We start from the raw sequence: 23,486 nt of genomic DNA, 5'->3' as shown, positions 1-23,486 counted from the left end.
GTTGTTTAAGCTACCCACTCTGTGGTATTTTAATATGGCAGCCCGAGCCGACAAATACATACAAGAAAGCAAGAGAACATGCCTCAGAAGTGACCGAAAGTGAAAGCTAGAAAAATCGGCTGTTCTGTAAGGAGAAAATAATCAGAAGCAAACCATCAGAATCAGCTTAAATCACCTTTTTGGTGAATTACCTCAAGGGTCCTACATACGGCTCAGCTGTCATCATCAGCCCCGGTGCTAGTCATGTCCTGAGTTCTAATCCTAATTTAGCCATTAGCTGGCTGTGCTGATTTGGGCAAATGATTGATTATGTTGGGGGCTCGGGTGTGTATCCAAACATGACATGTCTAGCATAGATGATCTCTGAGGCACCTTTGACCCCTGAAATTCCTTGATTACTTGGTCTCTGAAATTAGATTCTTGGGAACATGAGGATTCTTTGGGCTAATAATGAAAGCTGCGCACTACACTGTGCCAGCAGCATGCTGGACTCTGCGCATTACCGCACGTGCTCAGGGCAACCCTGCAAGGTGGGCTTTTGCCTGTTTGAGAAAGAAAGAAACTATGGCTCCCAAAGGATATGTGAGCTGCCCAGGAGCATACAGCTGGTAAGTTGAAAGAGCCAGGATGATTCTAGGTTGATCAGTCAGGTGGTCTGTCCGTCTGTCTGTCTCCAACACCCATGTACTTTCTACCTCACCACACTGCCTCTTGATTTGGTGACAGTCTGCCTAGCCTTCACTCTCTCTCCTATTTGACATTCTAGCGCTGATTCTCCTTGTCACTTGTCATGATACAGGCTTCTATAATTGCTCCTTTTCTCTAGATTTTCAGAAGCTGCCAGATCTTAAAAAGGCCTTGCTTACTTTGTACAGTACACTGCAGCCTCAATTAAGTGAAATAATCCATGTATACCCTGAGAACAGTGCCTGGCACATGTAAGCGCTCAGTGTTAGCTCTTGTTAGTGCATCCCTATATATCTAATTGTTCACTTTATCACTTTGTGGATCATTTGGGGGTGCGAGATAGCATGTACCAAGAGCTTACATCACTCATTGTTAAGCAGAACAGATGTTGCCTTGGCTCTGTACATCCCCAGAGAGGACCCAGGTCCCAATGCCATGCAACTCCAGCTGCTTCCTATAAGGGCAAGGAGCTGGACTGCATGGACAGTGGTGTGGCAGGAGCATGCCCGTTGCAGACAGCAAAGGGTCTGGCACAACTGATGTCCGTTCATTCTCATCCTTGAATGATCAAACCTAGAAGAGGTGCACCACTCTTAGAGACTATAACCAAACCATCTTTTCATTAAACTTCTTTACATAGGAGCCTGAACTGCTAAACTCTAAAGGCTAGTAGTGAAAGCATGATTCCTCTTTTTCGACATTCCCAAACTAGCTTTCTAGTTGAGGAGGAAAAACACTCCTCCTTCCCTGCAAAGCAAACTCCTGTTTATCCTCGGGGACCAGCTCAGAGAGTTCTCTTTGGGTAACCCCTATGCTTAATACAATGCTTGGCATATAGTAATAATAACAGGCCCTCTGTACATCGTGAAAGAGTTCTAGTATAGTTCCTTCTGGGATAGTAACTACTTTGCATGTAAGAGTCCCTTAACCTCCCTGAGCTTCAGTTTTCCCAGGGGATTAGAGGATCTATAGGATTCCTTATATTCTTAAATTCTACATTTAAGATGCCTTAGAGAAAGAACAAATCTTAGATAAAAATGCTCTTTATAAATGATTTGAAAACAAAATAATTACCGAGTTTTCCACTTTAAAACATATCCTTAGATTGTTTTACCTACAGTCACACAAAGGCCAGGCCAAAAAAAATAAGTTACAGAGAGTCAATGACATCTCTGAAACTGGCGTCATAGAATTAAAAAAAAAAAAAAACCAAATAAGGTTCTGAAATGGCCCTCTTAACCTTAGGAATGATATCAGTAAAACTCTCTGTGTGAACTCAGCCGACTCCGCCGGCGAAAAAAGATGAAGAGGACAAAAAGAAGTTCACTGACTGTAAAGAAAGGGGGGAGGACAAGGTAATTGCTGGAGCGACTGATAGACAAGGCACAAGACACCTCATGCCCAGGGGGCCCTCTTAGCTCTATTACATTACTTCCACACCAACAGATCCCCTCGTTTATTAGCTAATCAGGCAGAATTCAATATTTTAAATTAACTTTCTTAATCCTGCATGTGATTAGTTGAAAGCCCGGGGCTCTAAAAATCTAATTGTAACTGCTTACCAGAAATGTCATCTTCACTTTGAGGAACTGACCAGGGCCAAATGCAAGGCTGTTTTTTCCATTTTCCCAAGATACTGTCCCATAGCCAGGACTGGATGTGCATGTACCTATGCTAGTGCCTGACATCTTAGGGGCTCCCTGAGGGAAGCTGGGCCCCTGGCCCTGCCTCAGAACTCAAATATGGCCAGAGACTGAAGGAAGAATATGGTAGTGGAGAAGAGGGGCATGGAGGTAGAGGTTGAGTGTAGAGAAGAAACAATTGTTCCAGCCTTAGCAGAAGTCAAGAGAGAAAAATCTAAATCTAGATTTAGAATGTTCTGTGGGCCTGGACAGGAAATAGTCCTTCTGCCCGGTACGAAGGGATGGTATAAGGTTGTGGGAGCTTTCTTACCCGTCGACAACTAAAACTTCATTTCCTCTTAGCTTTCTATACCTAAGCCCCACTTCTACCCGCTCTTTAAGTGCCTTAGACATGGTGTGATAACATGGTAGTGAGCCAGTGGCCTGCTCCTTGTCCGTTTTCCTGAGGTGCTTTAGTGCTACTCTTGGGAGCAGACCTGCCAGGGCTGTACTGTAGGTCTTGTCAGTGGCTACCATCAAGGGGCAGTATTTCTTGGGTAGACCTGAAATTATGAGATGAAAAAACCATCTGGAGCCAAACTATAGAGCCCGGAGAGTGGGAGTCCTGCCCACCGCCCTTAACGCCCATTGCTGCTGGTGGCGGTGGGCAAGGAAAAGGAAAAAGAGCTGTGTGTGGTTCATAGCTTGCTGAACATCTGTCTGCCCTTTGTATGAAAGTGTGTGTGTGTGTATGTGTGTGTGTTGTAGGTTAGTGGTGTGTATATTTTGTGTGTTATCTATGTTGATGGCATGTACTCTTTATGAATAAACTATTAGTGGCAGGAATGCCATGTGTTTATGTGTGCATGTGTATGCGAACAGAATGTACTACAGTGCGACAGAGCTTAAAGGGGCAACTCTTTAAAGCAAGCCACTCTTGCTTTCCTCTTCCTACTTCCATTCCTTTAACAAAATACAGAAGTGCTCTATAGTATAGTACAAGCCCTGGAAAAGCTATGCAATTTGGAGATAGAAGGAGTCCAGAGGTTAGGTGAAGTACATATCCCCCGAGAGATTCTCTTAAAACTGAAAGTTTTAAATCCTTTTCTTTCCTTGGTCAAAACAAACCAAAATTGGGAAAAGAAAGATCATAGTTACATCTGCTAGGTGACTTCCCCATTGGCGGTCCTGTTCCTAATTAGAATATCCTTTTTCTCCACATAGTCTTCTTTTTTTTCTTTTTTTTTTTTTTTCAGCATAGAATGTCAAGCAAAGTCTTCTCTTTAACTTTTAATTTTAGCATGTAGGAATCTAATTGTTTAGATCAAGTTGCAAGTGACTGTATTTTGTATCAAATCCATACATTTACTATTAATACTTCCCTCAGTAGTCCCAAGATGAATCAGGTTGCCTCTCTTCTTTCCTTCTTGCTTTATTTCCTTCTTTGTTTTACCTTCCTTCCTTCCTTCCTTTTCTTTCCTTCCTTCCTTAAAATTATGAAATATTTTAATTATACTGAAAAGTATAGAAAATAATATGAACACCCATTGACCCACCACCCAGCTTTATTAATTCTTAACATTTTTCTGTGTTTGCTTCAGATAATTTTTAAGACACAAAATATCACAAACACAATGTGACTTCTTTGCTTAAGATTTAGCCTACAGCAGAACTTAGCTTTTAGGCACACATTTGAGAGAATAACAGTATTGCTTTGTAAGAATGCCTCTTGTTCTTTGCCATTCTTCAGTTTCACTGCAATGAGTCCAGATCTGAATTTATTTTTATTTATACTGCTCATGATTCTTTGTTCTTCCTGAATCTCAGTATTCATGATTTTCATCAATTCTGAAAAATTCTCAAGCACTTTTCTCTTTTGTTATTGCCTCTCCCCTATTTTCTATGGGATTAGATGTATATTAGACCTATTAGATATATGTTAGACCTTCTATTTCTGTTCTTCATGTCTTTTCAAATTTAAACTCTTCTTTCATAATTTCTATATTCTGGTCTCTCTGTGCTGTGTTCTGAAATATTTCTTCAGGTCTCTTACCCAATTCATTAATTCTCTTAGCCATGTCTAATTTGTTTAACCCATTTTTGAGTTCAGTAAACATATTTTCCATTTCTAAACATTCTATTTGGTTCTATCTCACACCTACCCATTCGTTTTTCATATGGTATATTCTTTTATTCTTTTTAAATTTCTCATTTTATCTTTAATCATTTTAAACATATACCTATAGTTTCTTTTAGATGACTCTATTATCTGAAATTGTGAGGGACTAATTCTAGTATTTCTAACTCCTTACTCTCTTTCATGGTAGATTGTTTTGTCACATGTTTTGTAATTTTGGGCTGTGAGCTTATCTGCAGTGATACTTTATGAGAGTCCTACATGGTCTATGCTGAAGATGTTTCTTACCAGAGAACTTTTGTCTTTGCTTTTGCCAGCTGCCCCAGGAGTATCCCTAGCTGAGGAATACCTTTATTTTGATATCTTGGCTTGTGAATTTCTGATCACACAGACAGTATAAATTTCAAAACCTAAACTGCATAAGAACAAGATCAGGGTTACAAAGTCTCAGTGGAGACAGAATTCCTTGCCGTTTCCCTAGCTGGAGGCTCATTTCCACCCCCTCCCCAGTCCATTCTTTCCGTAGGAGACTTAGTTCTAGCACCCCACTTTGCTTGAAACCCACCTTTTGTCTAAACATAGGCCTTAAAACCCAAACCCCAACACCAGTTTATATACTTACTACACTCTGGTTTTTAGTTCCCTCTGTGTTTTTGGACTCTGGGAAAATCCTCTTTTTATTTTTTAGATACACTTATACTAATGGGGTTTTTGTTATATCCTGAAGTTCTAAGCATCTTGTAGAAAGAGGGTTTTCAGATCTCTAGGCCACAACATTGCACAAAGAGAAGCCTAAAGGGTTTCTTCACGGCCAGTGATCACAGTCAGGGTCCTCAGACTGCCTTTCATCTTATGCTCAGCACATCCCTGTAGTTCCAAGACGAATGAAACAAAAGTGGCCTCTAGAACTGAAAACAGCTCTTTAAGAAACGGAAAATGCCCCTGTAGGAAAGCATGGCAAAATGGGGTGAGGCGCACTCTACTGTATATCCGTTTATTTAGCACACTTTGAATTTTCTGCATGCCACGCAGCGGGCATACACTGGCATGACAGGGACACACTGGCATAATAAGATAGTTCCTGGCCACGACCAAGTAAGATGGTTATTTTATGGCCAAAACAAACAAATCGTCTGTCAGTCTTAGTGGTTTCCAGCATTTTTTTAAACTCCTGACTCACCTAAGTGCTAAAACGTACTCCCATTAGAAAGAGTTCATGTCATCAGTGAGTCTCTGCAGATAGCGCAGAAAGGCGCCTGCATAACTTACAAAAAATAAAAATCTCATCTGATTCCTATGTGCCTTTCCATTGGGCATGCCTACCTGCCTACCACCCTCATTTTAGGGACTCACTGATCTGTGCAATGGACAAGCATGTGGAGCAGAAATATATCCTTCATTTAAAGTAAATGACGGTTGGAGGAAACTCTTTTGCAACATGATACTAGTTCAGATATCTTGCCCTACCACCTGTGCCTTAGACACTAGCTTATTCCTGGCAGAAGCACAGCCTTCACATAACTATGCATCCTTCCCCGGCAAAGTGACAAATCAGCCAGTATATGATGAATATGGGTTGTGTAGACAAAAATACCAGGTGCACCAGCCAAGGCATACACAGTGTGTTGGGAAGCATGCACACCAGCCTTCAGTACAGTTAGAGTCACAGAACAATTGCTCGGTTCATTCTTTCACTGTCACAGTGTAGACCTGGCTCAGGACCCAAGAGTGAGGCAGCAACTGTAAGGAAGCAGAAACATTATAAATAACCCAGAGAACCTTTTATAACAGCAACTGCCTGCTGATTTTGTGGCCTAACAGCTCGAGCAAAAAAGAACATAAATACAATATTGTGCAATGACTAATGACTCAAAACTTTGTGCATCAGCAGAAGTGGAACCTGTGGTTGGTGCTAATATTATCAAATGCCTTTGCTGTTTGATAATCTGGTAGTTCTATATTATTTAGCATGCATTTTTCATGGAGAACAATGATTTTATTTCAAGTACCTCTCACCGAAATGAAAAAGCAGCTGTTAAAAGATGAACATTTGGCAGAAAATGTTTTAGTGAATCTTTTGTAAGATACTAAATCTTATTGGATTAACTGTTTTCTGTCTAGAATAGTGGAGTCACAAAGAAAAAAGATTACTGACCACAGAAGGCAAGGCCAATCTTTAGAACCCAGTGAATCACTAACAGACATTTTAGTTTTAAGTGCCATTTATTCACCAATGTATATACAAAGCTTTCATTAATATTGCCTGAAGAATGGGCCCTTTTAAATTTCATTTTTAGCTTGCACTCAGGATTCCACTTCTCTTTCATTAATGTGGAATTCTTTAAATTATAGAATAAATGAATCCAACACAGACATTTTAGCCAGAATGGTATTTTTAGCCAGTTTTCAGTCTCCACAGGCCATTCTCCTGTGTGGCTCCCCAGACAGCAGAGCAGTGAGAGCCATGGCTGGGAGCAGCGCCTGCCCCTGGACCTGGAGAGAGGCTGGAACAGCCCCTCCGGTCTCCTGCCTGGGGCCCACTTCCAGGTTGACAGTGTACCTCACATGTTCTTCAGGTTGGTCCACCACTGGCCAAATGAGGGGTGTGCCAGTGGGTAAGTGACATCATGACATGGCTGCTGGGCACAGCCAGGTTCAGCCAAAGAACATTGTGATTGAGCTGCTTTAATGTGGCCATATTAACTCAGGGACAATGTTTACATTAAGTTATTGTAAGTAACATATGAAATTCTCTTCTTTTTTAACTTAACAAGCAATGTGCAAAACAAACAGCTTCACTTTATCCCTAGTTCCCATTCCTGGGGTGAAGTGGGTGGTGGGTAAAGATTAAAATCCGAAGAAGGGTTTTCAGTGATGGCTGAGCATTGCTTATGGGGTGAGGCTCAAGTGTTATCTCAGAACAGCTTCATCAAAATGCTCCATGTCAGCCCTGGTGTAAGTGGCCAGCCAGAGCCCATCACAAACTGATGAAGCCGAGAATGGACTTGAGGCGTGGTCGGGCCCCAGAAGGAGCCAGCAAATGGCCTCTGTCAACATGAACTGACATGGGCCAGGAACCATTTGTCACCAGTAATGGGGCCAGATCTGCCCATGGCACCAACCTGCGAGGTAGCCTGAGCATCACAACCAAGTCCATTCACGTGTGAGGGTTGAGATGGCTAAAACACACTGCATCAGGCAGGGCTTTCTTTCATCTTTAACTCAGTCTTAGATGGAATCCCAGTAATGAATGTGTACTCTTACAAGTGGTTACTAAGTACTTGTAGGGTACTAATAAATGAAGAATCTGGCAGTTCTGGGATGAAGTTTTTCTTGTTCTATAGTAGTTGAAGTTTAATTAATATATAAAAATTGAAAGACCAGTGTCATTTTGAATACCACTTTGTAAAAGTCTCTTTGGGCAGTGAAATGCTGCCCTGAACATATCTCAGCCCCACCTTCCTTTGATTTTACACTCAACCTCCCATTGATCCTTCCGTGTTCTCATCTGTCTAAGTGAAAGAAGGCTTTAGCCTCATAAACCTCATTCCAGAAGAAATACATAATTCACAAGAAATACTGATGTCAAAGAAGAGAAGGCACACCAATTTGTGTCAGCATCTGCTGTAAATTAAAGAGGAGTACAAGGAGAGTTTAATGTAATGTAGAATTGAAATTAAAATAGAACCAATATTTAGGCAGTCCTCCGCCTCTTTTTTCCCTGCTGTGACATGAAGGATTGACTTTCTCTCAGCTTAAGTACCTAAGGTAGTTCATTTTTTTCTTTTCTGCTGGGATTTTTCCCTGCCAAATGTTGCATGTTTATCTCTGGAATCCAAAATTACATCTTTTCACTCTTTCCATTCCATTCACAACAGAAAAATCAGGGTAAGAAGAATCAGTTTTCCCCTCATCATCTGCACCCTTCATGTTTGCAACATGGAGAGCACCTCTGCCGCGCCAGTGTGACTAGTTCAGCCGTTGTAAATAACTATTAATTCTTCCTTAACACAGTACTGATTCTCTCTAACGTGGGTGTCAGCACCGTGGCTTCTTTTTTTTGTAACTGGAAAAGAAAAGGTTGATAATGAACAACTTACAATGAAATGTGCGAGGTGTTCCTATACGTACTCATGAGAATTCTTTAGCACACATCCAAGAAGAATGTTCTCCCCTGTAAAGCAGTAACATTGGGAAACTTCACATTTCGTCCAAAGTGCCATTGTTCAGAACCTCTTATTTGAATTTCCGCCAGAGCTAGAGCTAGTGTTGTTCTTTACAATTGCCCATGGCTTTTTGCCAGTGGTGGAGTTCCCTAGTTTGATACCCCACCGTAATTAGTAGTCAGAAATAAATTCCTTAGGATAGTGGCTCCCAACGTGTGGCCCAGAACCAACAGTATCGGCATCACCTGGGAATTTATTGGAAATGCAAATCCTAGGCCCCACTTCAGATTTAATAGATCAGAAGCTTTAGGGGTGGAGCCCAGCAATCCATGTTTTAACAGCCCCTACAGGCAATTCTGATGCTCGCTCAAGTTTGAGAACCACTGGCTTAGATGAGATTGTGCTTGCATTGAGCATATTCAAAGATGTGCTAGAGATCTTGAAGGTGTTCTGAAAGAGAAGTTTCAAAATAGTTTCGAACAAAGTTGGAACACCTGTATGACTTCCCCAGAGGATTGCTTTAAGGCGGACTGGGCTTCAACTTAGGCGTCCTAGTGCTGCCACCTAGCCATTTGACCTTGAGCAAGTTCTTACACTTAGTTTCTCATCTGGAAAATGAAAGACCCTCTCTACCTACCTAACAGGATTGCAATGAAATTCAGATTGAATCACATCTGCAAACATGCTCTGTAAACCAGAAAGTGCTGTGAAAAGGTGAAAGTCCTGTCACTGTGCAGGCAAGATTCTGGTAATCCAAGCATGATGTCAGGGAAATGTGTGGGGAAAGGCCTGTATTTAGCATTTCCCTGGCCAGATCCACCTTTTTGTCTATACAACGACCTTAGTGGATGTGTCTCAGATTCTGCCATTTCAGCACACCAATGCATCTGGTGTTAAAAGAGGAAAACCATTTTAGTAGCTGCAAGGGGCTAGAAAAGATATCCATTTTCAGACTTGCTGTTCCCCACGGGGTCCCAGGAAAGCTCTGTGATGAGCCATCATGGCAGACTGTTGTGTGGATACTGAAGCTCTCGTGCCCAGACTTGGTGCACGCCGGCAGTGCAAGGGTCTCTCCTGAACCCACCATTTCATCCCTGTGCAAGGGAGTCCGGACCTTCAAGGAGGAAGCTACATGTCCATTGCTACACATTAATCACTGCAGAGAGACCAAGAAGAAAAGCCCTCAAGCAAACCAAACCTATAGAAACCAAGATTTACAAACCAAACCAGTTCATGTGTCTGTGTTCAAGAAGAATGTGAGTGGATTTTTACCATAGAGATTAGCCTTTACAAACAACTTCACCATCGGAATTCTTAAACTGCAAGCTCCCGGTGCATTTATAATTGCATTTGAAAATTTTAGAGACTTTAGTGAACACTTCTGGGCAGGAAGGAAGCTAAACCTGTTGTCTCGGTGCTTATTGGGAATGAAGTTTTAGTAACACAGAGCAGTCCCCACCAGGCCACACCACTTTTCACACAAAGTGCCAGCTAAAATCAAGATTAGGAATATGATTGGTTAATTATGGTTAAGTTATTGGTTAATTATGGAATAATCAGCTATTGGTTTCTTATAGGATTAGAATATGAAATGATTTTGCTCAAAAATGTGTGCCTGTTTAACAAATCTCTAGAGACAAAGTAGATTAGTGGTTCCTAGGCCTGGGGGTCGGAGGGAGGAATGGGGGGTGACTGTTAATGAGTTTGAGGTTTCTTTTAGGAGGGATGAAAATTCCTAAAATTAGATTGTGGTGATGGTTGCTCAACCCTGCGATGATACTAACATTGAATTGTGTACTTTAAATGGGGGTATTGTGTGGTATGTGAATTATATCTCAAAGCTGGGGTTTTTTTGGTCACATGGCTAATAAATTGTATAGCCAAGAAAAGAAATTGTGCCTATTTAAAAGACAGAAGTAAAAGTAGTATCAAAACTTTGTTGCATGCCATTTCATGCTTGATTAATATGAAATAGTGATCATTTGAAATACCATATTAAGCCAGAAAATATTTGCTCTTTCTTTTAATCACAGAGAATTTTAAAAGTGATATCTCAGCCTAATAATTGAAATCTACATGTCATAAATCAGGATGGCTGATAGTAGAAGGCAAAGTCATGGACATTTGCTACATAACAATTTGTCATGTTCCCTACAGATTTATTTACAATAAAAATCAGCAACAATAGACAATAATGATAAGAAAACTGATTCTGTCTGTCATAATGCTCATAAACTTATCTGGTTAGGGAAGGCTGGAGGCTGGGGTTGGGGAAAGGATGTGATCTCATCCTTATGATGGAAATAGGCACTGATTAAAGAAGATCAGAAAATTCAGGTTTGAGCTATGGAACTGGGCTCTTGTGTGAGCAGCATCGTGCCTCATGGTATGTTTACCAGACAGACCCTTCAGTCCTGTCTGCATAGGAGAGAACCTTTGCACTTTCCCGCTTTGGGAAGAGAGGCCAGGCCACACTGGTTCTCATCTTGTTAAATTCCTCACTCCAGGTCTTGGGCTTCCCCAGGACTCACTGGTGGCTGTGGAGACGCAGATGCCGCTGAACAGGAGAGCAGCTGGCTGGGGGACGGAGGACTTTCTGGCTCAGTGGGAGCACAGCAAGGAGCTCCCAGGGCCAACCTAGCATGCCTCGCAATGTAGAGTTTGCTGGTCAGGGCTTAACGCACCAGAAGACCCTACCTGGGCCACTGGCAGTCCGCTGGGACTAGAGGCCCTGCCTGCTTCAGTGTTTCTCGACCTTTTTTCATTATCATCCTACCCCCACCCCAAAGAAACTTTTAAGTCTCTTTTTTCCTAATCACCGTCCCTCTTCCCCTCGTGAAATTTTAATACCACAGATATACCATATATACACACACACACACACACACACACACAGAGAAGCTCGTCGACTTACAATGGGTGACGTCCCTGTAAACCAACCACAAATTGAAAATATTATCAGGCAAAAATGCATTTAGTACATTTAACCTACCAAACATCATCTTACAGTTTACACTAAATCCACATGGCTTTCACACCATCATAAAGTCAAAAAATCATGTCAAACTATCATCAGTCGGGGACCGTCTATAGATATACAACTTGTATATGCTACATACTGTGGCCACAAACGATTGTAATATCTAAGATGTTTTTCACACCCCTACAAGAATGGATTTTTGCCCCCTTGGGGGAGATATAGCCCCAGTTGAGAACACCTACCCTGGATAAACCAAGGCTCTAGGCAGGACCCTTCTGCTCACTCTTTGAGCGAGTAGTGAGGTTGGTCACATGGGCGAGGTGTATCAGGTGGCCCAACGTCCATCACTAACCAGGACAGGCCCCGGCCTCAGATTGCTGCACTGCACTGCACTGCTAGAGGAATGGCCTCCAAAACCACATTGTTCCCACACCGTCTGTTCAGCCTGCCTGCTGGCCTCCTGCCTCTGCCACCACCCCCTCTCCCTAGGCGGCAGCATCTGTCCAGTGGCCAGCTCACTGTGGTGGCTAACAGAGCGCTCCATCAACACAGCAGGGCAGTGGAGGTGTGGGGCTGTCCCTGCCAGCAGGTGATCCCCTTCCTATCCTGTCCTCCAGCCCTGCCCGCCCTAGCTCTGGGCCTCTGCCCAGAAGCCTCTCTCATTGTTCTCCCTCTGCACCTTCTCCCCAAATGAAAGCATAAGATTTACCAGACTTCCCCAGTCTTGCACTGACTAGAGGATCTTTATACTTTTACATTGCTCCCACTCGCAACCTCTTTCAAGATCTCCTAAAGCATCTGCCCTTCCCCCACAGGGGAGTGGATTTCAGAGACCCCAGCTCACACTGATGACCACTGCTAGAACTCTCTGGAGCCTGGCCCCTTCATAAGCAAGGGCCACAGGACACTAGCATTCACCTCTTCCTGGCCACCCTTATCCTTCTACTCTGAGCTGGGTGCATAAAGCCAGTCACAGCATAAACCCCCGGCCCTAGGATGGTGACCTTCTTTGCTTGTTAGAACCCTTGTCTGGCCCTTTCTGACCTAGGTCATGGGCTTTCACTTTCAAAACCTTGAGCAAAGTAAGAGGCCTCTGCGATAATACCATCTCTCGCACCTTTGTCTACCTCACCTTTGTTGAACACCTGCTCTGTGCCGGGCGCTGTGCCAAGCCTTCTCACATACATTATTTAATTCGGCCTTTGCAATAGCTCTATGACGTAGGTTCCCATTGTACAGGTAAATAAGCAGACAGAAAAGTTGAGTAACTTGCCAGAGGTCACACAGCTAGCAAGTGGTGAAATCAGGAGTTACACCCACGTCTGTCTGACCCCAGACTCTTTACTGCATTGTCCCAGTTGAGAAAAATAATATCCAGCTGTGTGCATAGAAATAAAAATGACAGAGGGGCTTCGCTGCTGGTGAAAAGGCAAAGAATGTTCCACTCTTAGAAGATGACAGGGTTAACAAAAAGGGTGGGGCCAGGATTTAACACCAGCTTTGCTCTTTCTGTGCCCCTTCCCCAGGGTTCATGACACCCACATCTCCTGCCTGCCAGCGATTAACCCTTAGAGGACAAAGAATGGCTTTTACATTCTCGGGCCTGGTGTGCCTCAGCTTCTTGCAGACAGGAACAAGGCAGAAGCCCCGTTCTTAGAACTTGGAAGCAAGGCGGAGCAGGCCCGGCCCCCAGGCCAGCCCAAGGGTGAGCCATCTCAGCAACTGCTGCAGCCCTCCTTGAACCATGCTCCCCTGAAGAGATTCTGACCTAAACATGCAGCCAGCAAGGCTGACCCTCCAGGTGGAATCTGGTGGCCCCAGCATGGTGGTAGGAGGTAGCAGGAACCCTGGCGGTTTACATTTACTCTCTCTCCCTTTCTGGAACCCCTTGCAATATTCTTTTTTAAGAAGAAACAGTGCATTGACTTATGACTTCATCATGTTTCATCCCATTTGTTTTTCCCTGGCTTCTAAAACCACAATCATGGCTGAGGAATTCGCATCCACAGTGTAGGCTCTGAAGAGCTTTGTGTAGGGAGAGGTTTTGAAAAGAAAAGACAGTGGTATCTACTTGTCAGATGGAATGCGTTAAGATATCGAGGAAGAATGCAAGGGCTTTAACTCTTAGGGTCCCTCGGCAGTTTGGGTAATGAATCATCCAGCCTGGGTACGGATTCCTAACCAATGAAGCCTTGGTGATGACATCATTCTTGCAAGATTGTCTGGGGTCTGTTGTGGCCACCTAACAAGTTCTTACCTTGGGGGTTTTCATCACATGCGATTGTTTCCCAACTACACTTAATACTCATCATTCCTTCCAACTCACCCACTTCTCTGTCAGCTGGAATTTGGCAAATTAAGGCTTTCGCAAGTCTGTTTCATTGTCACCCCTCCTACAGGGCATTCTTGGGACAGCCTGTGCTCCTTGCCTGATTACTCAATACCCATCCTCCTGACAGTTCTTGATGCAGGCGGCACTCACTCCAGCCATGGCTGGGCACTGCTCTAGCCTCAGGATATGAGCTGATGAAGACCGTCTTCCTGCCCTCGAGGGGGAGGGTAGAGAGCACCTAGCAGGGTATCTAACCTACACTGGTGGCATCAGGGAAAACACAGTGCTTTGGCTACAGTGCCAGGCAATAAGTATGTGATGACTAAGTTAATACCTGAGTTGAGTCTTAGAAAACGAGTTTAGGAGTTAGTCTAGGAAAGAGTCCAAGCCGAGAAGTCTCCATGTACGAAGACCCATAAGTGAATAGGAAGAAGTAAGTTCCTTAATTGAACAGGAAGAAGTGAGCCATGAAACTGGAAAAGTGGTTTAGAGAGCCACATGTGCCATGTTAAGGAGCTAAAATTTTATCCTAAGAAAGATAAGAGACAATCAAAGGGCTTTGGGCATGGAAGTGAGGTGGCCAGGTTTGCAGCAATGTAGAGGATGGCCGTCTGGAAGGGTCCAGAGCAGAGGCAGTTGATGTGGTCCTCTAGACGTGGTGTGAACGTGAAGTGGGCAGTGGGAGAAGGGGAGGAAACAAGAGGACAGATTTGAGAAATATTAAAGGATTTAAACTTGGCAACTGGTGATCAATTAATTATATGAGTGGGAGATAGCAAGGAGACCCCCAGCTGTTCAGTGTGGAGGTGCCACAAATTGAAAAGGTAAGAAGAGGCCCATGTTCAGGCACAGTGACAAGTTCAGTTTGGTTGTGTTGAGTTAGAGTTGCTGGCTCAACTAGGCTCACAGGTAGTTAGATATACAAATCCAAAGACAGAGGAGAGTCTAAAGATACTGATTCAGGACTCATTATATTTATAGCAGCTGAAACTATATCAGTAGTTGAGACACCCAGGAAATTATGGGGAATGAGAAGGACAATAGGCCTAGGACAGAACCCAAAGGAAGACCATTGGGTGTGAGAGGAGCGAGAGGGACCCATTTTAGAGAAGGAAGAGTCAGGTACAAGGGACCCAGGAAAGTCCCTTCCTGCTCTGTGCTTCTCTCCCTCCTAAACCTTCTGCCTAAGCCCCCGGCTGTTCCGTTCCTCCTAAACAAGCTCTTTTACGTCCTTAACGCCCCACACAGCCTTCACAGGTGAAAGCTGCTCCTGATCCTAAAGCCCATTCATTGCGGCTTCCAGCCATCCCTTCTCTACCCTCCTGCAAAGTGTCCTGCATCTTCAAGCCCCATGTAATTCAGTTATAGCGCCTCAACTTCCTTTCCTGATCACTGTCGGTTTATCTAAGACTTTGTTGGTCTTTTTGTTTTTTATTTAATATTTTTATTTCAGCATATTGCAGGGGTACAAATGTTTAGGTTACGTATATTGCCTTTGCCCCACCTGAGTCAGAGCTTCAAGCGTGTCCATCCCCCAGATGGTGCACACTGCACCCATTAGGTGTGTATATACCCATCCCCTCTCCCCCCTCACATCTGCCTGACACCCGATGAATGTTATTACTATATGTGCACATAAGTGGTGATCAGTTAATACCAATTTGATGGTGAGTACATGTGGTGCTTGTTTTTTCCATTCTTGGGATACTTCACTTAGTAGAATGAGTTCCAGCTCTATCCAGGATAATACAAGAGGGGCTAGATCACCATTGTTTTTTGTGGCTGAGTAGAACTCCATGGTATCCATATACCACATTTTATTAATCCACTCATCGGCACTTGGGTCATTTACACATCTTTGCAATTGTGAATTGTGCTGCTGTAAACATGCTAGTGGAGATGTCTTTTTTTATAGAATGTCTTTTGTTCTTTTGAGTAGATGCCCAGTAATGGGATTGCTGGATCAAATGGTAGTTCTACTTGTAGCTCTTTGAGGTATCTCCATATTACTTTCCATAGAGGTTGTACTAGTTAGTTTGCAGTCCCACCAGCAGTGTATGAGTGTTCCTATCTCTCTGCATCCATGCCAACATTTATTGTTTTGGGACTTTTTGATAAAAGCCATTCTCACTGGAGATAAGTAATATCTCATTGTGGTTTTGATTTGCATTTCCCTGATGATTAAAGATGTTGAGCATCTTTTCATATGTTTGTTGGCCATTAGTCTATCTTCTTATGAAAAGTTTCTGTTCGTGTCGTTTGCCCACTTTTTGATAGAGTATTTAATTTTTTCTTGCTGATTTTCTTGAATTCTATATAGATTCTAGTTATCAGCCCTTTATCGGATGTGTAACATGCAAATATTTTCTCCCATTCTATAGGTTGTCTGTTTGCTCTCCTGATAGTTTCCTTGGCTATACAGAAGCTTTTTAATTTGAACAGGTCTCATTTATTTATTTTTGTTGTTGCTGTGATTGCCTTTGGGGTCTTCTTCATAAATTCTTTGCCTAGGCCAATGTCTGTAAGAGTTTTTCCAACATTTTCTTCTAGAATTCTTATAGTTTCACACCTTAGGTTTAAGTCTGTTATCCACCGGGAGTTGATTTTTGTGAGAGGTGAAAGGTGTAGATCCTGTTTCAGTCTTCACCATTTTTCTCTCCACCTCAATGCTGCCATCACGTAGATGACTTCAATGCCCTGAGGATGAACCATTATCAAGTCTCCTAGTTCCAAGATGCCCTCAACTCTGGTGACTCTTCACCTCCACTCCACTCCCATGACAACTTCCAGGACATTGTTAAGTTCTGTGGTAATAAACCTCCATCCTACTCTCTGACCACACAGCCCTCTCACCTCTTCTCCTACACCGTTCTCACTTCACTTAGTTCCTGCATTTTCTCCTGGCCTGTTGACCCCCTCCTGACCTCTCTGCCTTACCTAGGTTCGACTTGCTCATTGTTCATCTGAAGTGTTCTTTCCTTCTTTCCTGAAACCTTTGATTCTCTGTACCCTTATTCCTCCCCCATCACCTGCCCAGGACAACTCTACTTCCTATTCTCTTTGCTCCTGCCCCAACCACACAGAGGAGAGTAGGACCCCCCACAGAGGAACATCACTGGAGAGTCATGCTCTTTGCTTTCTCCTCCCTGTCGTCCTTCATAACTACATTTCCATGGGGAAATAAGTAAATTTGAGCGGTAGCCAAAATCCCAGTCTCTTTCCCCATAAATAGCTTCTCCACCTGCTCTGCTGCCGGGTTCCCACACAGATGACCTTGGTACAAGTCTTGACTGCCATTTACCACCTTTTCTGCACATTGGGCAAGTTATTTAACCTCCTTGAATCCTAATGTCCTCGTTGTAAGTTAGGGATCACCCAGGGTGGCCACTGGCCTCTGTGGCACTTTGTGCAAACTAGAAGAAGATGCCCTCTGGGCAGGCACAAAGCCCAGGAGCTGAGCACAGCCGAACGCGCACACTCGCCCCCCAGCCGGGTCCTCCTGTGCAGTGCCACTTTGCTTAACCACATGCCGCAGCCCCAATGTGCCTGCCTCCACAGGGTCCTTGTGACAAATAAAGGCTATTACAAAGCACCCAGCAGAGAGCCCAACTCTGAGCAGAACCCCAGGAGAAAGAGCTAATGCAGATGACTTGGACTGAGACTAACACGTAGCTGTGCTCTGCTGGGGCGGCACCGTCCACCATTTTCAAGCGTTTACTGCCAGCTCCACAGGCTTTATCAGTGTGCTCCTGTCTCATCTGAGAGCAGAGCCCTGAAACTGGGACACGAGCTGAGTGAGCTCAGTGACGAAGCAGACCCATGGTCACAGTCAAGGGCCCCGGGCAAGCAAGGGGCAATGGGAAGGAAGGGGGAGTGGGGCAGACAGACAGAGAGGATGGTCTGGAAGGGAGGGGAAGGTACATGAGAAAACAACCTCACTGTGGCAGCACTGCCTCAGGTCCTGGCAGCAGAGGCTGCCCACCCCAACCCATGCCCCAGCTCTGGGGTGCTGCCCTTAGGAGCTCCGCCTCTCAGACTCTCCCCTTGGGGTCATGAGTGCCATCCCCACCCACCAGCTGAGTCCTCGATCCCGCTCCCTACCCCACTAGAAGGCTCAGGTGTTCCATGGGGCATCTGTCGCCGTCCTTTCGCTTCACCAGTACTCCAGCGGCCTCCACGGGTACCACAGCCCAGAACTTCTCAGAACCCAGGAGTGTGAAGGCCCTCAGGAAGGCAGGGGTTCCAGAATGCCACATCCATTCTGTAAGAGCTGCTCTTCCTTAAGAGGAAATCACTGTGAGAAGGCAATGAATAGTAGCCACATGGGTATTTTATTGAAGGAAGATGAATTATGCCATCACCCCTTTTGGCACAAAAATAATTTTCAGTAAAAGGTTAAAGCCATCATGTTGTATCAATGAGAACTATTCCATTATTCCAAGAATGATTGATTGGAAAGTACTTTACTTACAGGAAAATCACAGTGATAACAATACAGCTTCCACTTTTAAAGCACTTTCCATTAAAAAAAAATCATACCAGTGTATAAAAATAGTTATACTGAAGATGTGAATCAACAGCCAAGTAATTTATTGGCACTTGAAAGCTTTGTGGTATAAATAGATTCAACAATGAGAAAGAATATCAAGTAACTCTGGGCCGTGGCAACCTAACCTCCATTTTCACTAGCACAAAAGAAAGTCACATGTAGTTCAGCAAGGGCCATCTGGCCACCTTGGAAGAGACCACAGGAGGGGAAGGACATGATAGAACTAGGACCAATAGGTCAGGTCAACTCAAAGCTTGGGGCGAGGCAGTGGGAGAGACAGAGGGGACAGAGAAGTGGTCTGTGCCCTGAAGAGTTTTCACATTGTCCCTATACACAAAGTGTTCAGCTTTTCCACTCCTTTCATGCTTAGATTTCAAAGAGCTTTTCCACTGTTGGATGTAATGTGACTTTCAGACTGGCCCTCATGTCTTTGACCTCATGCCCCTGTCAGACAGGGGCTGCCTTGCTTCTTTGTGTTTTTGGACTCAGTGGCCCAACTGCTGCCCTTTGTGACGAAAAACATGGAACCCTCTGGTGAGAAGGCAATGAGAGTTGGTCTATCAACAAGTATTAACAGAGCACACGCTACGTCTAAGGGATTGTATAACTGGGAAGTCACCAGGAAAAGACATAGATAAAATTTCTGACCTCTCCTAAGAGTGTGACACGTGGAGACTACCTCAGTCAAGGCTGAAAACAAAAGAAACCAGCTGTGGTCCTGGCGTGGGGGCACTGGATGCCGTCACAGCAGCGCTGCCACTAACATCCTAGGTCTGTGTTCTGCAGTCACCACCACAGTCAGGAAGTGTGTTCCTCCCACTCTCCTCAACTTTCAGGGTATTACTGCCTAGTCCTGGGTAGGGCTACAGCCTTGTGCCACCAAGCCTCGATGAGACAGGGTATTCCCAAATGCAGGGAGGAGCTTCTCTCAGTTCAGTTCACCCCAACTTGTAGCAGATGTTCACTTACCTAAAAAGAACAGAGAAATCATCCAGAGGCAGAAATTGGCCCATTTGCAAATTCAGAGTGACCAATGTTGATTTTAAAAAACTTCTTTAATAAAATGTTTTATTTTTTATTTTAAAAAAGTAAAACTTACAGAAAGTTGCTGTACTCCCATATGTTCTTCACCTAGTTTCACCAATATTAGCATTTTGCCATATTTGCAAATCTGTTTCATTGCTATCTCTCAAAATACATGGATAGACTCTTTTGGATGAAACATTTGAGAGTAAGTTGCAGACATCATATTATCTCAACCATGCATTTTGGAGTAAATCAATAGTAAGCCCAGGAAATAGCTGTCAAGGAACCTGACCTTCCCATATAACTCAATATACATTATCCCCTACCCCACACACTTTTTTAAAAAATCAGCTGTATTGAGATATAATTTTATACAGTAAGATTTTACCCATTTTAAGTGTATGACTCAATGAGTTTTTATAAATGTATAGTCATTCAACCACCACCATAATCATAACATAGAATATTTCTATCACCCCAGAAAGTTCCGTATGTGGCCCCTTTGCAGTCAATATTCTCTAGCCCCTGGCCTGCTTTCTGTTGCTGTACTTTTGCTTTTTCTAGAATATCATATAATTTAAATTGTATTTATTCAGGGTTCACCAGAGAAACAGAACCAATAGGATATATATAAGAGGAGATTTATTATGGGAAGTAGCTCATGCCATCATGGAGGCCAAGAAGGCCCACGGTATATTGTCTGTAAGGTGGAGAAGCAGCAAGGCCAGTGGTACAGTTTAGTCCAAGGCCAAAGGGCTGAGAACTAGTTGGTGGGGGAAGGGGACAAGAAAGAATATAGCTATTCCAGCTCAAGGAAAGAGACAGAGAGAGAGAGAATTTTCCCTTCCCCAACCGAAAGTTCTATCCAGGCCTTCAACAGATTGAATGATGTCCACCCAGAATGGTGAGGCCAGATCTTCCTTACTCAGTCTACTGATTCAAATACCAATCTCTTCCAGAAACACCCTCACAGACATACCCAGAAATAATGTTTCACCAGCTATGTGGGCATCCTTCAACCCAGTCAAGCTGACACATAAAATTAACCACCGCAGAAATCATACAATATGACATGTTGTCTTTTGTGCCTGGTTTCTTTCACTTACCATAATGCTTTCGAGATTCATCCATGTTGTTGTATAAGCTTCCTTCCTTTTAATGCTTTTTATTGCCAAGTAGCATTGCCGTATTTGGATGTACCACAGTTTGTTCATCCATTCATCAGTTCAAGGACATTTGGATCATTTTCAGGTTTGAGTGATTATAAATAATGCTGCTATAAACATTCATGTATAAGTCTTTATGTGGATATGTTTTCATGTCTTTTGGATAATACCTAGGAATAAAACAGCTGGGTTATATAAGTGTGTGTTTAACATTATAAGAAACTCCCAAACTATTTTCCAAAATATCAGTATTATTAATATTTTGCATTTCCACAGGCAATGTATAAGACTTCCAGTTGTTCCATATCTACACCAACACTTGGTATTTTCATTTTTTAAAATTTTATTTTATTTTTTACTTCAATAGATTAGGGGGTATAAGTGGATTTTTGTTACATGGATGAATTGTATAGTGATGAAGTCAGGACTTAGTGTACCCATCACCCAAGTAGTATACATTATACCTGACAGGTAGTTTTTGACTCCTCCCCCTCTTCCACTCTCCTCCCTTTTGAGACTCCAGTGTCCTTTATACCACTCTATGTGACCATGTATACCCATCATTTCAGCTCCCACTTATAAGTGATTACATGCAGTATTTGTTTTTCCATTCCTGAGATACTTCACTTAGGATTATGGCTTCCAGTTCCATTCAAGTTACTGTGAAAGACAATATTTCATTCTTCTTTTTTTTTTTTTTTTGCCTGAGTAGTATTCCATGGTATATATATGTGTGTGTGTGTATATATATACATACACACACCCCACATTTTCTTTACTTACCAGTTGTTGGGCTTAGGTTGATTCCATATTTTTGCAATTGTGAATTGTGCTATGATAAAAGCGCATGTGTCTTTTTGATGTAATGACTTCTTTTCCTTTGGGTAGATCTCCAATAGTGTGATTGCTGGATCGAATGGTAGGTCTACTTTTAGTTCTTCGAGGAATCTCCATACTGTTATCCATAGATGTCATACTAATTTACATCCCCACCAACAGTGAATCAGCATTCCCTTTCACTGCATACATGCCAACATCTACTGTTTTTTGACTTTTTAATAATGGCCATTCTGACAGGGTTAGGGTGGTATGTCATTGTGGCTTTAATTTGCTAATTTTTAACAATTTCCAGCTGGGATTTTTATTGGAATTACATTAATCTATAGATCAATTTGGGGAGAATTGACATCTTAACAATATTGAGTTTTCCAATCCATGAATCTCTTACCATTTGTTTTCTTTAATTTCTCTCTCTTTCACATAGCAAGGATATACAAATCTTGCCCATATTCAATTAAATTTACCCTAAATAGTTCATAGTTTATGCTATTGTAAATGGCAGTTTTGATCATTTTGAGTTATCATTCATTGCTAGTATATAGAAATACAATTAATTTTTTATATTGACCTCACCATAACTCTTCCTATCTTGTGGCATTTTCCATATTTTCATAATATACCATCCAGCCAACTCATTAACTCCCCTGTTTCAGACCTTTCTCATGTCACACTGCTTTGCGGTAAACTGAGGGAGGGAAGGAACCATGTCTGTCTCTTTCTCCACTGCATCCTCCAGGAAAGATGGATAAACATTGCAAAGCACCTAGCATATTTTAGGCACTCAGAAAACATTTATGGGAGGAAGAAAGTGTTGAATTAACACCTGAATTACTATGACTCCTTGGCAAGTTTAATAATGATGGCTTGATGGCTTTATCTGTGTCAACAGGGGGAAACGTCATTCTCCTTAAAGCTATTCACTGTATCATGAGCTCACTCTTCCTTTCTGCTCCTATGTCTTTGTTCTTTGAGGCCTGTCTTCTCTCTATAAATCTGGCTCATTCTATAAGGACTCCCTCTTTCAGGGAGGCTTTCTTCAAACCCTTTCTCAAAATCGAAAAGCATTTCTAAACTCTGCCACACTATTTAGCATTTAATCCACAATGGATTTTAGTCCTTTTCTCGCACCCGTCACTGTGCTAGGCACATAGCCCATTACATACATCAACTGCAACTGCAAAAGTCTTGAATGCCAAGGCTCTTTATAAAGGCTGGGGTATAGCTTCAAGATTTGTTACGAAAGCTCTTGGGTCTAAGGAACCAGCAAACAGGGAAAAATTGGAAGATGCCCCTGAAAGCTGTTGAATATCAGAATGATTTTTCAAGTGAGATTGTATAATCACATTTAAATTGTTTTGAACACACTTGTTAGATAAATGCAGAGGTCCACAGATTTTCTTGTGGTGTTTTCTATTTCTGTGGTCCCTCCATGGTCTTCACCAACTTGGATCTTTGGAACTTCAGAGATGGAAAGAAACCTGATATGTCCCTGTATTTGTTTGAAAATAACATCAAATGGCTATCACCTCTTTCTGCATGCACTTTTTTTTTTTTTTTTTTTTTTTTTTTTGGAACTTCAGAGATGGAAAGAAACCTGATATGTCCCTGTATTTGTTTGAAAATAACATCAAATGGCTATCACCAGTTATTGCATGCACTTTTTTTTTTTTTTTTTTTGGTGTATAGTTCTATGAAATCATATCACATTGTGTAACCACAAATCTACAGAACTGTTCATCACTCCGAAGAAACTCCCTCATGTCACCCTTTAACAGTCAGCTTCCTCTCATAAGGGTTGTGGTCAGACTGGTTAGGATGTGAAAAAGCAATAAAAGCAGTAGTAGATTTTGAGAAAGTGTTTAGTTTTCAATTGATCTCCATAGTTGTACATTTCCAGCGAATGAGATAAAAAGAATGGAGAACCATATTCAGGTGGTGGGCACTTTCACAATTCCATCTACAATTCATTTCAAGTTAATTG

General features: G+C 42.7%; 1 protein-coding gene across 2 annotated transcripts in view; it reads left to right on the top strand.

Moving 5' to 3' along the window:
- The window catches only part of RBKS (ribokinase), a 91,141-nt gene that overhangs the window by 66,199 nt on the left and 1,456 nt on the right, over positions 1–23,486 (top strand). The window contains exon 8 of one of the 2 annotated variants that reach the window (XM_012652536.1): positions 6,150–6,893. The exons of the other annotated variant lie outside the window; for it this stretch is intronic. Coding sequence (XP_012507990.1) covers positions 6,150–6,215 — 66 coding nt within the window. The 3' untranslated portion in view covers positions 6,216–6,893. Of the gene's footprint in view, positions 1–6,149; positions 6,894–23,486 lie in introns of those variants that run through there. 2 annotated transcript variants of the gene reach the window in all.

This window comes from Propithecus coquereli, unplaced genomic scaffold, assembly GCF_000956105.1.
Source record: "Propithecus coquereli isolate 6110/MARCELLA unplaced genomic scaffold, Pcoq_1.0 Scaffold39, whole genome shotgun sequence".
Lineage (NCBI taxonomy): Eukaryota > Metazoa > Chordata > Mammalia > Primates > Indriidae > Propithecus > Propithecus coquereli.
This window is presented reverse-complemented; position numbering and strand designations above follow the sequence as displayed.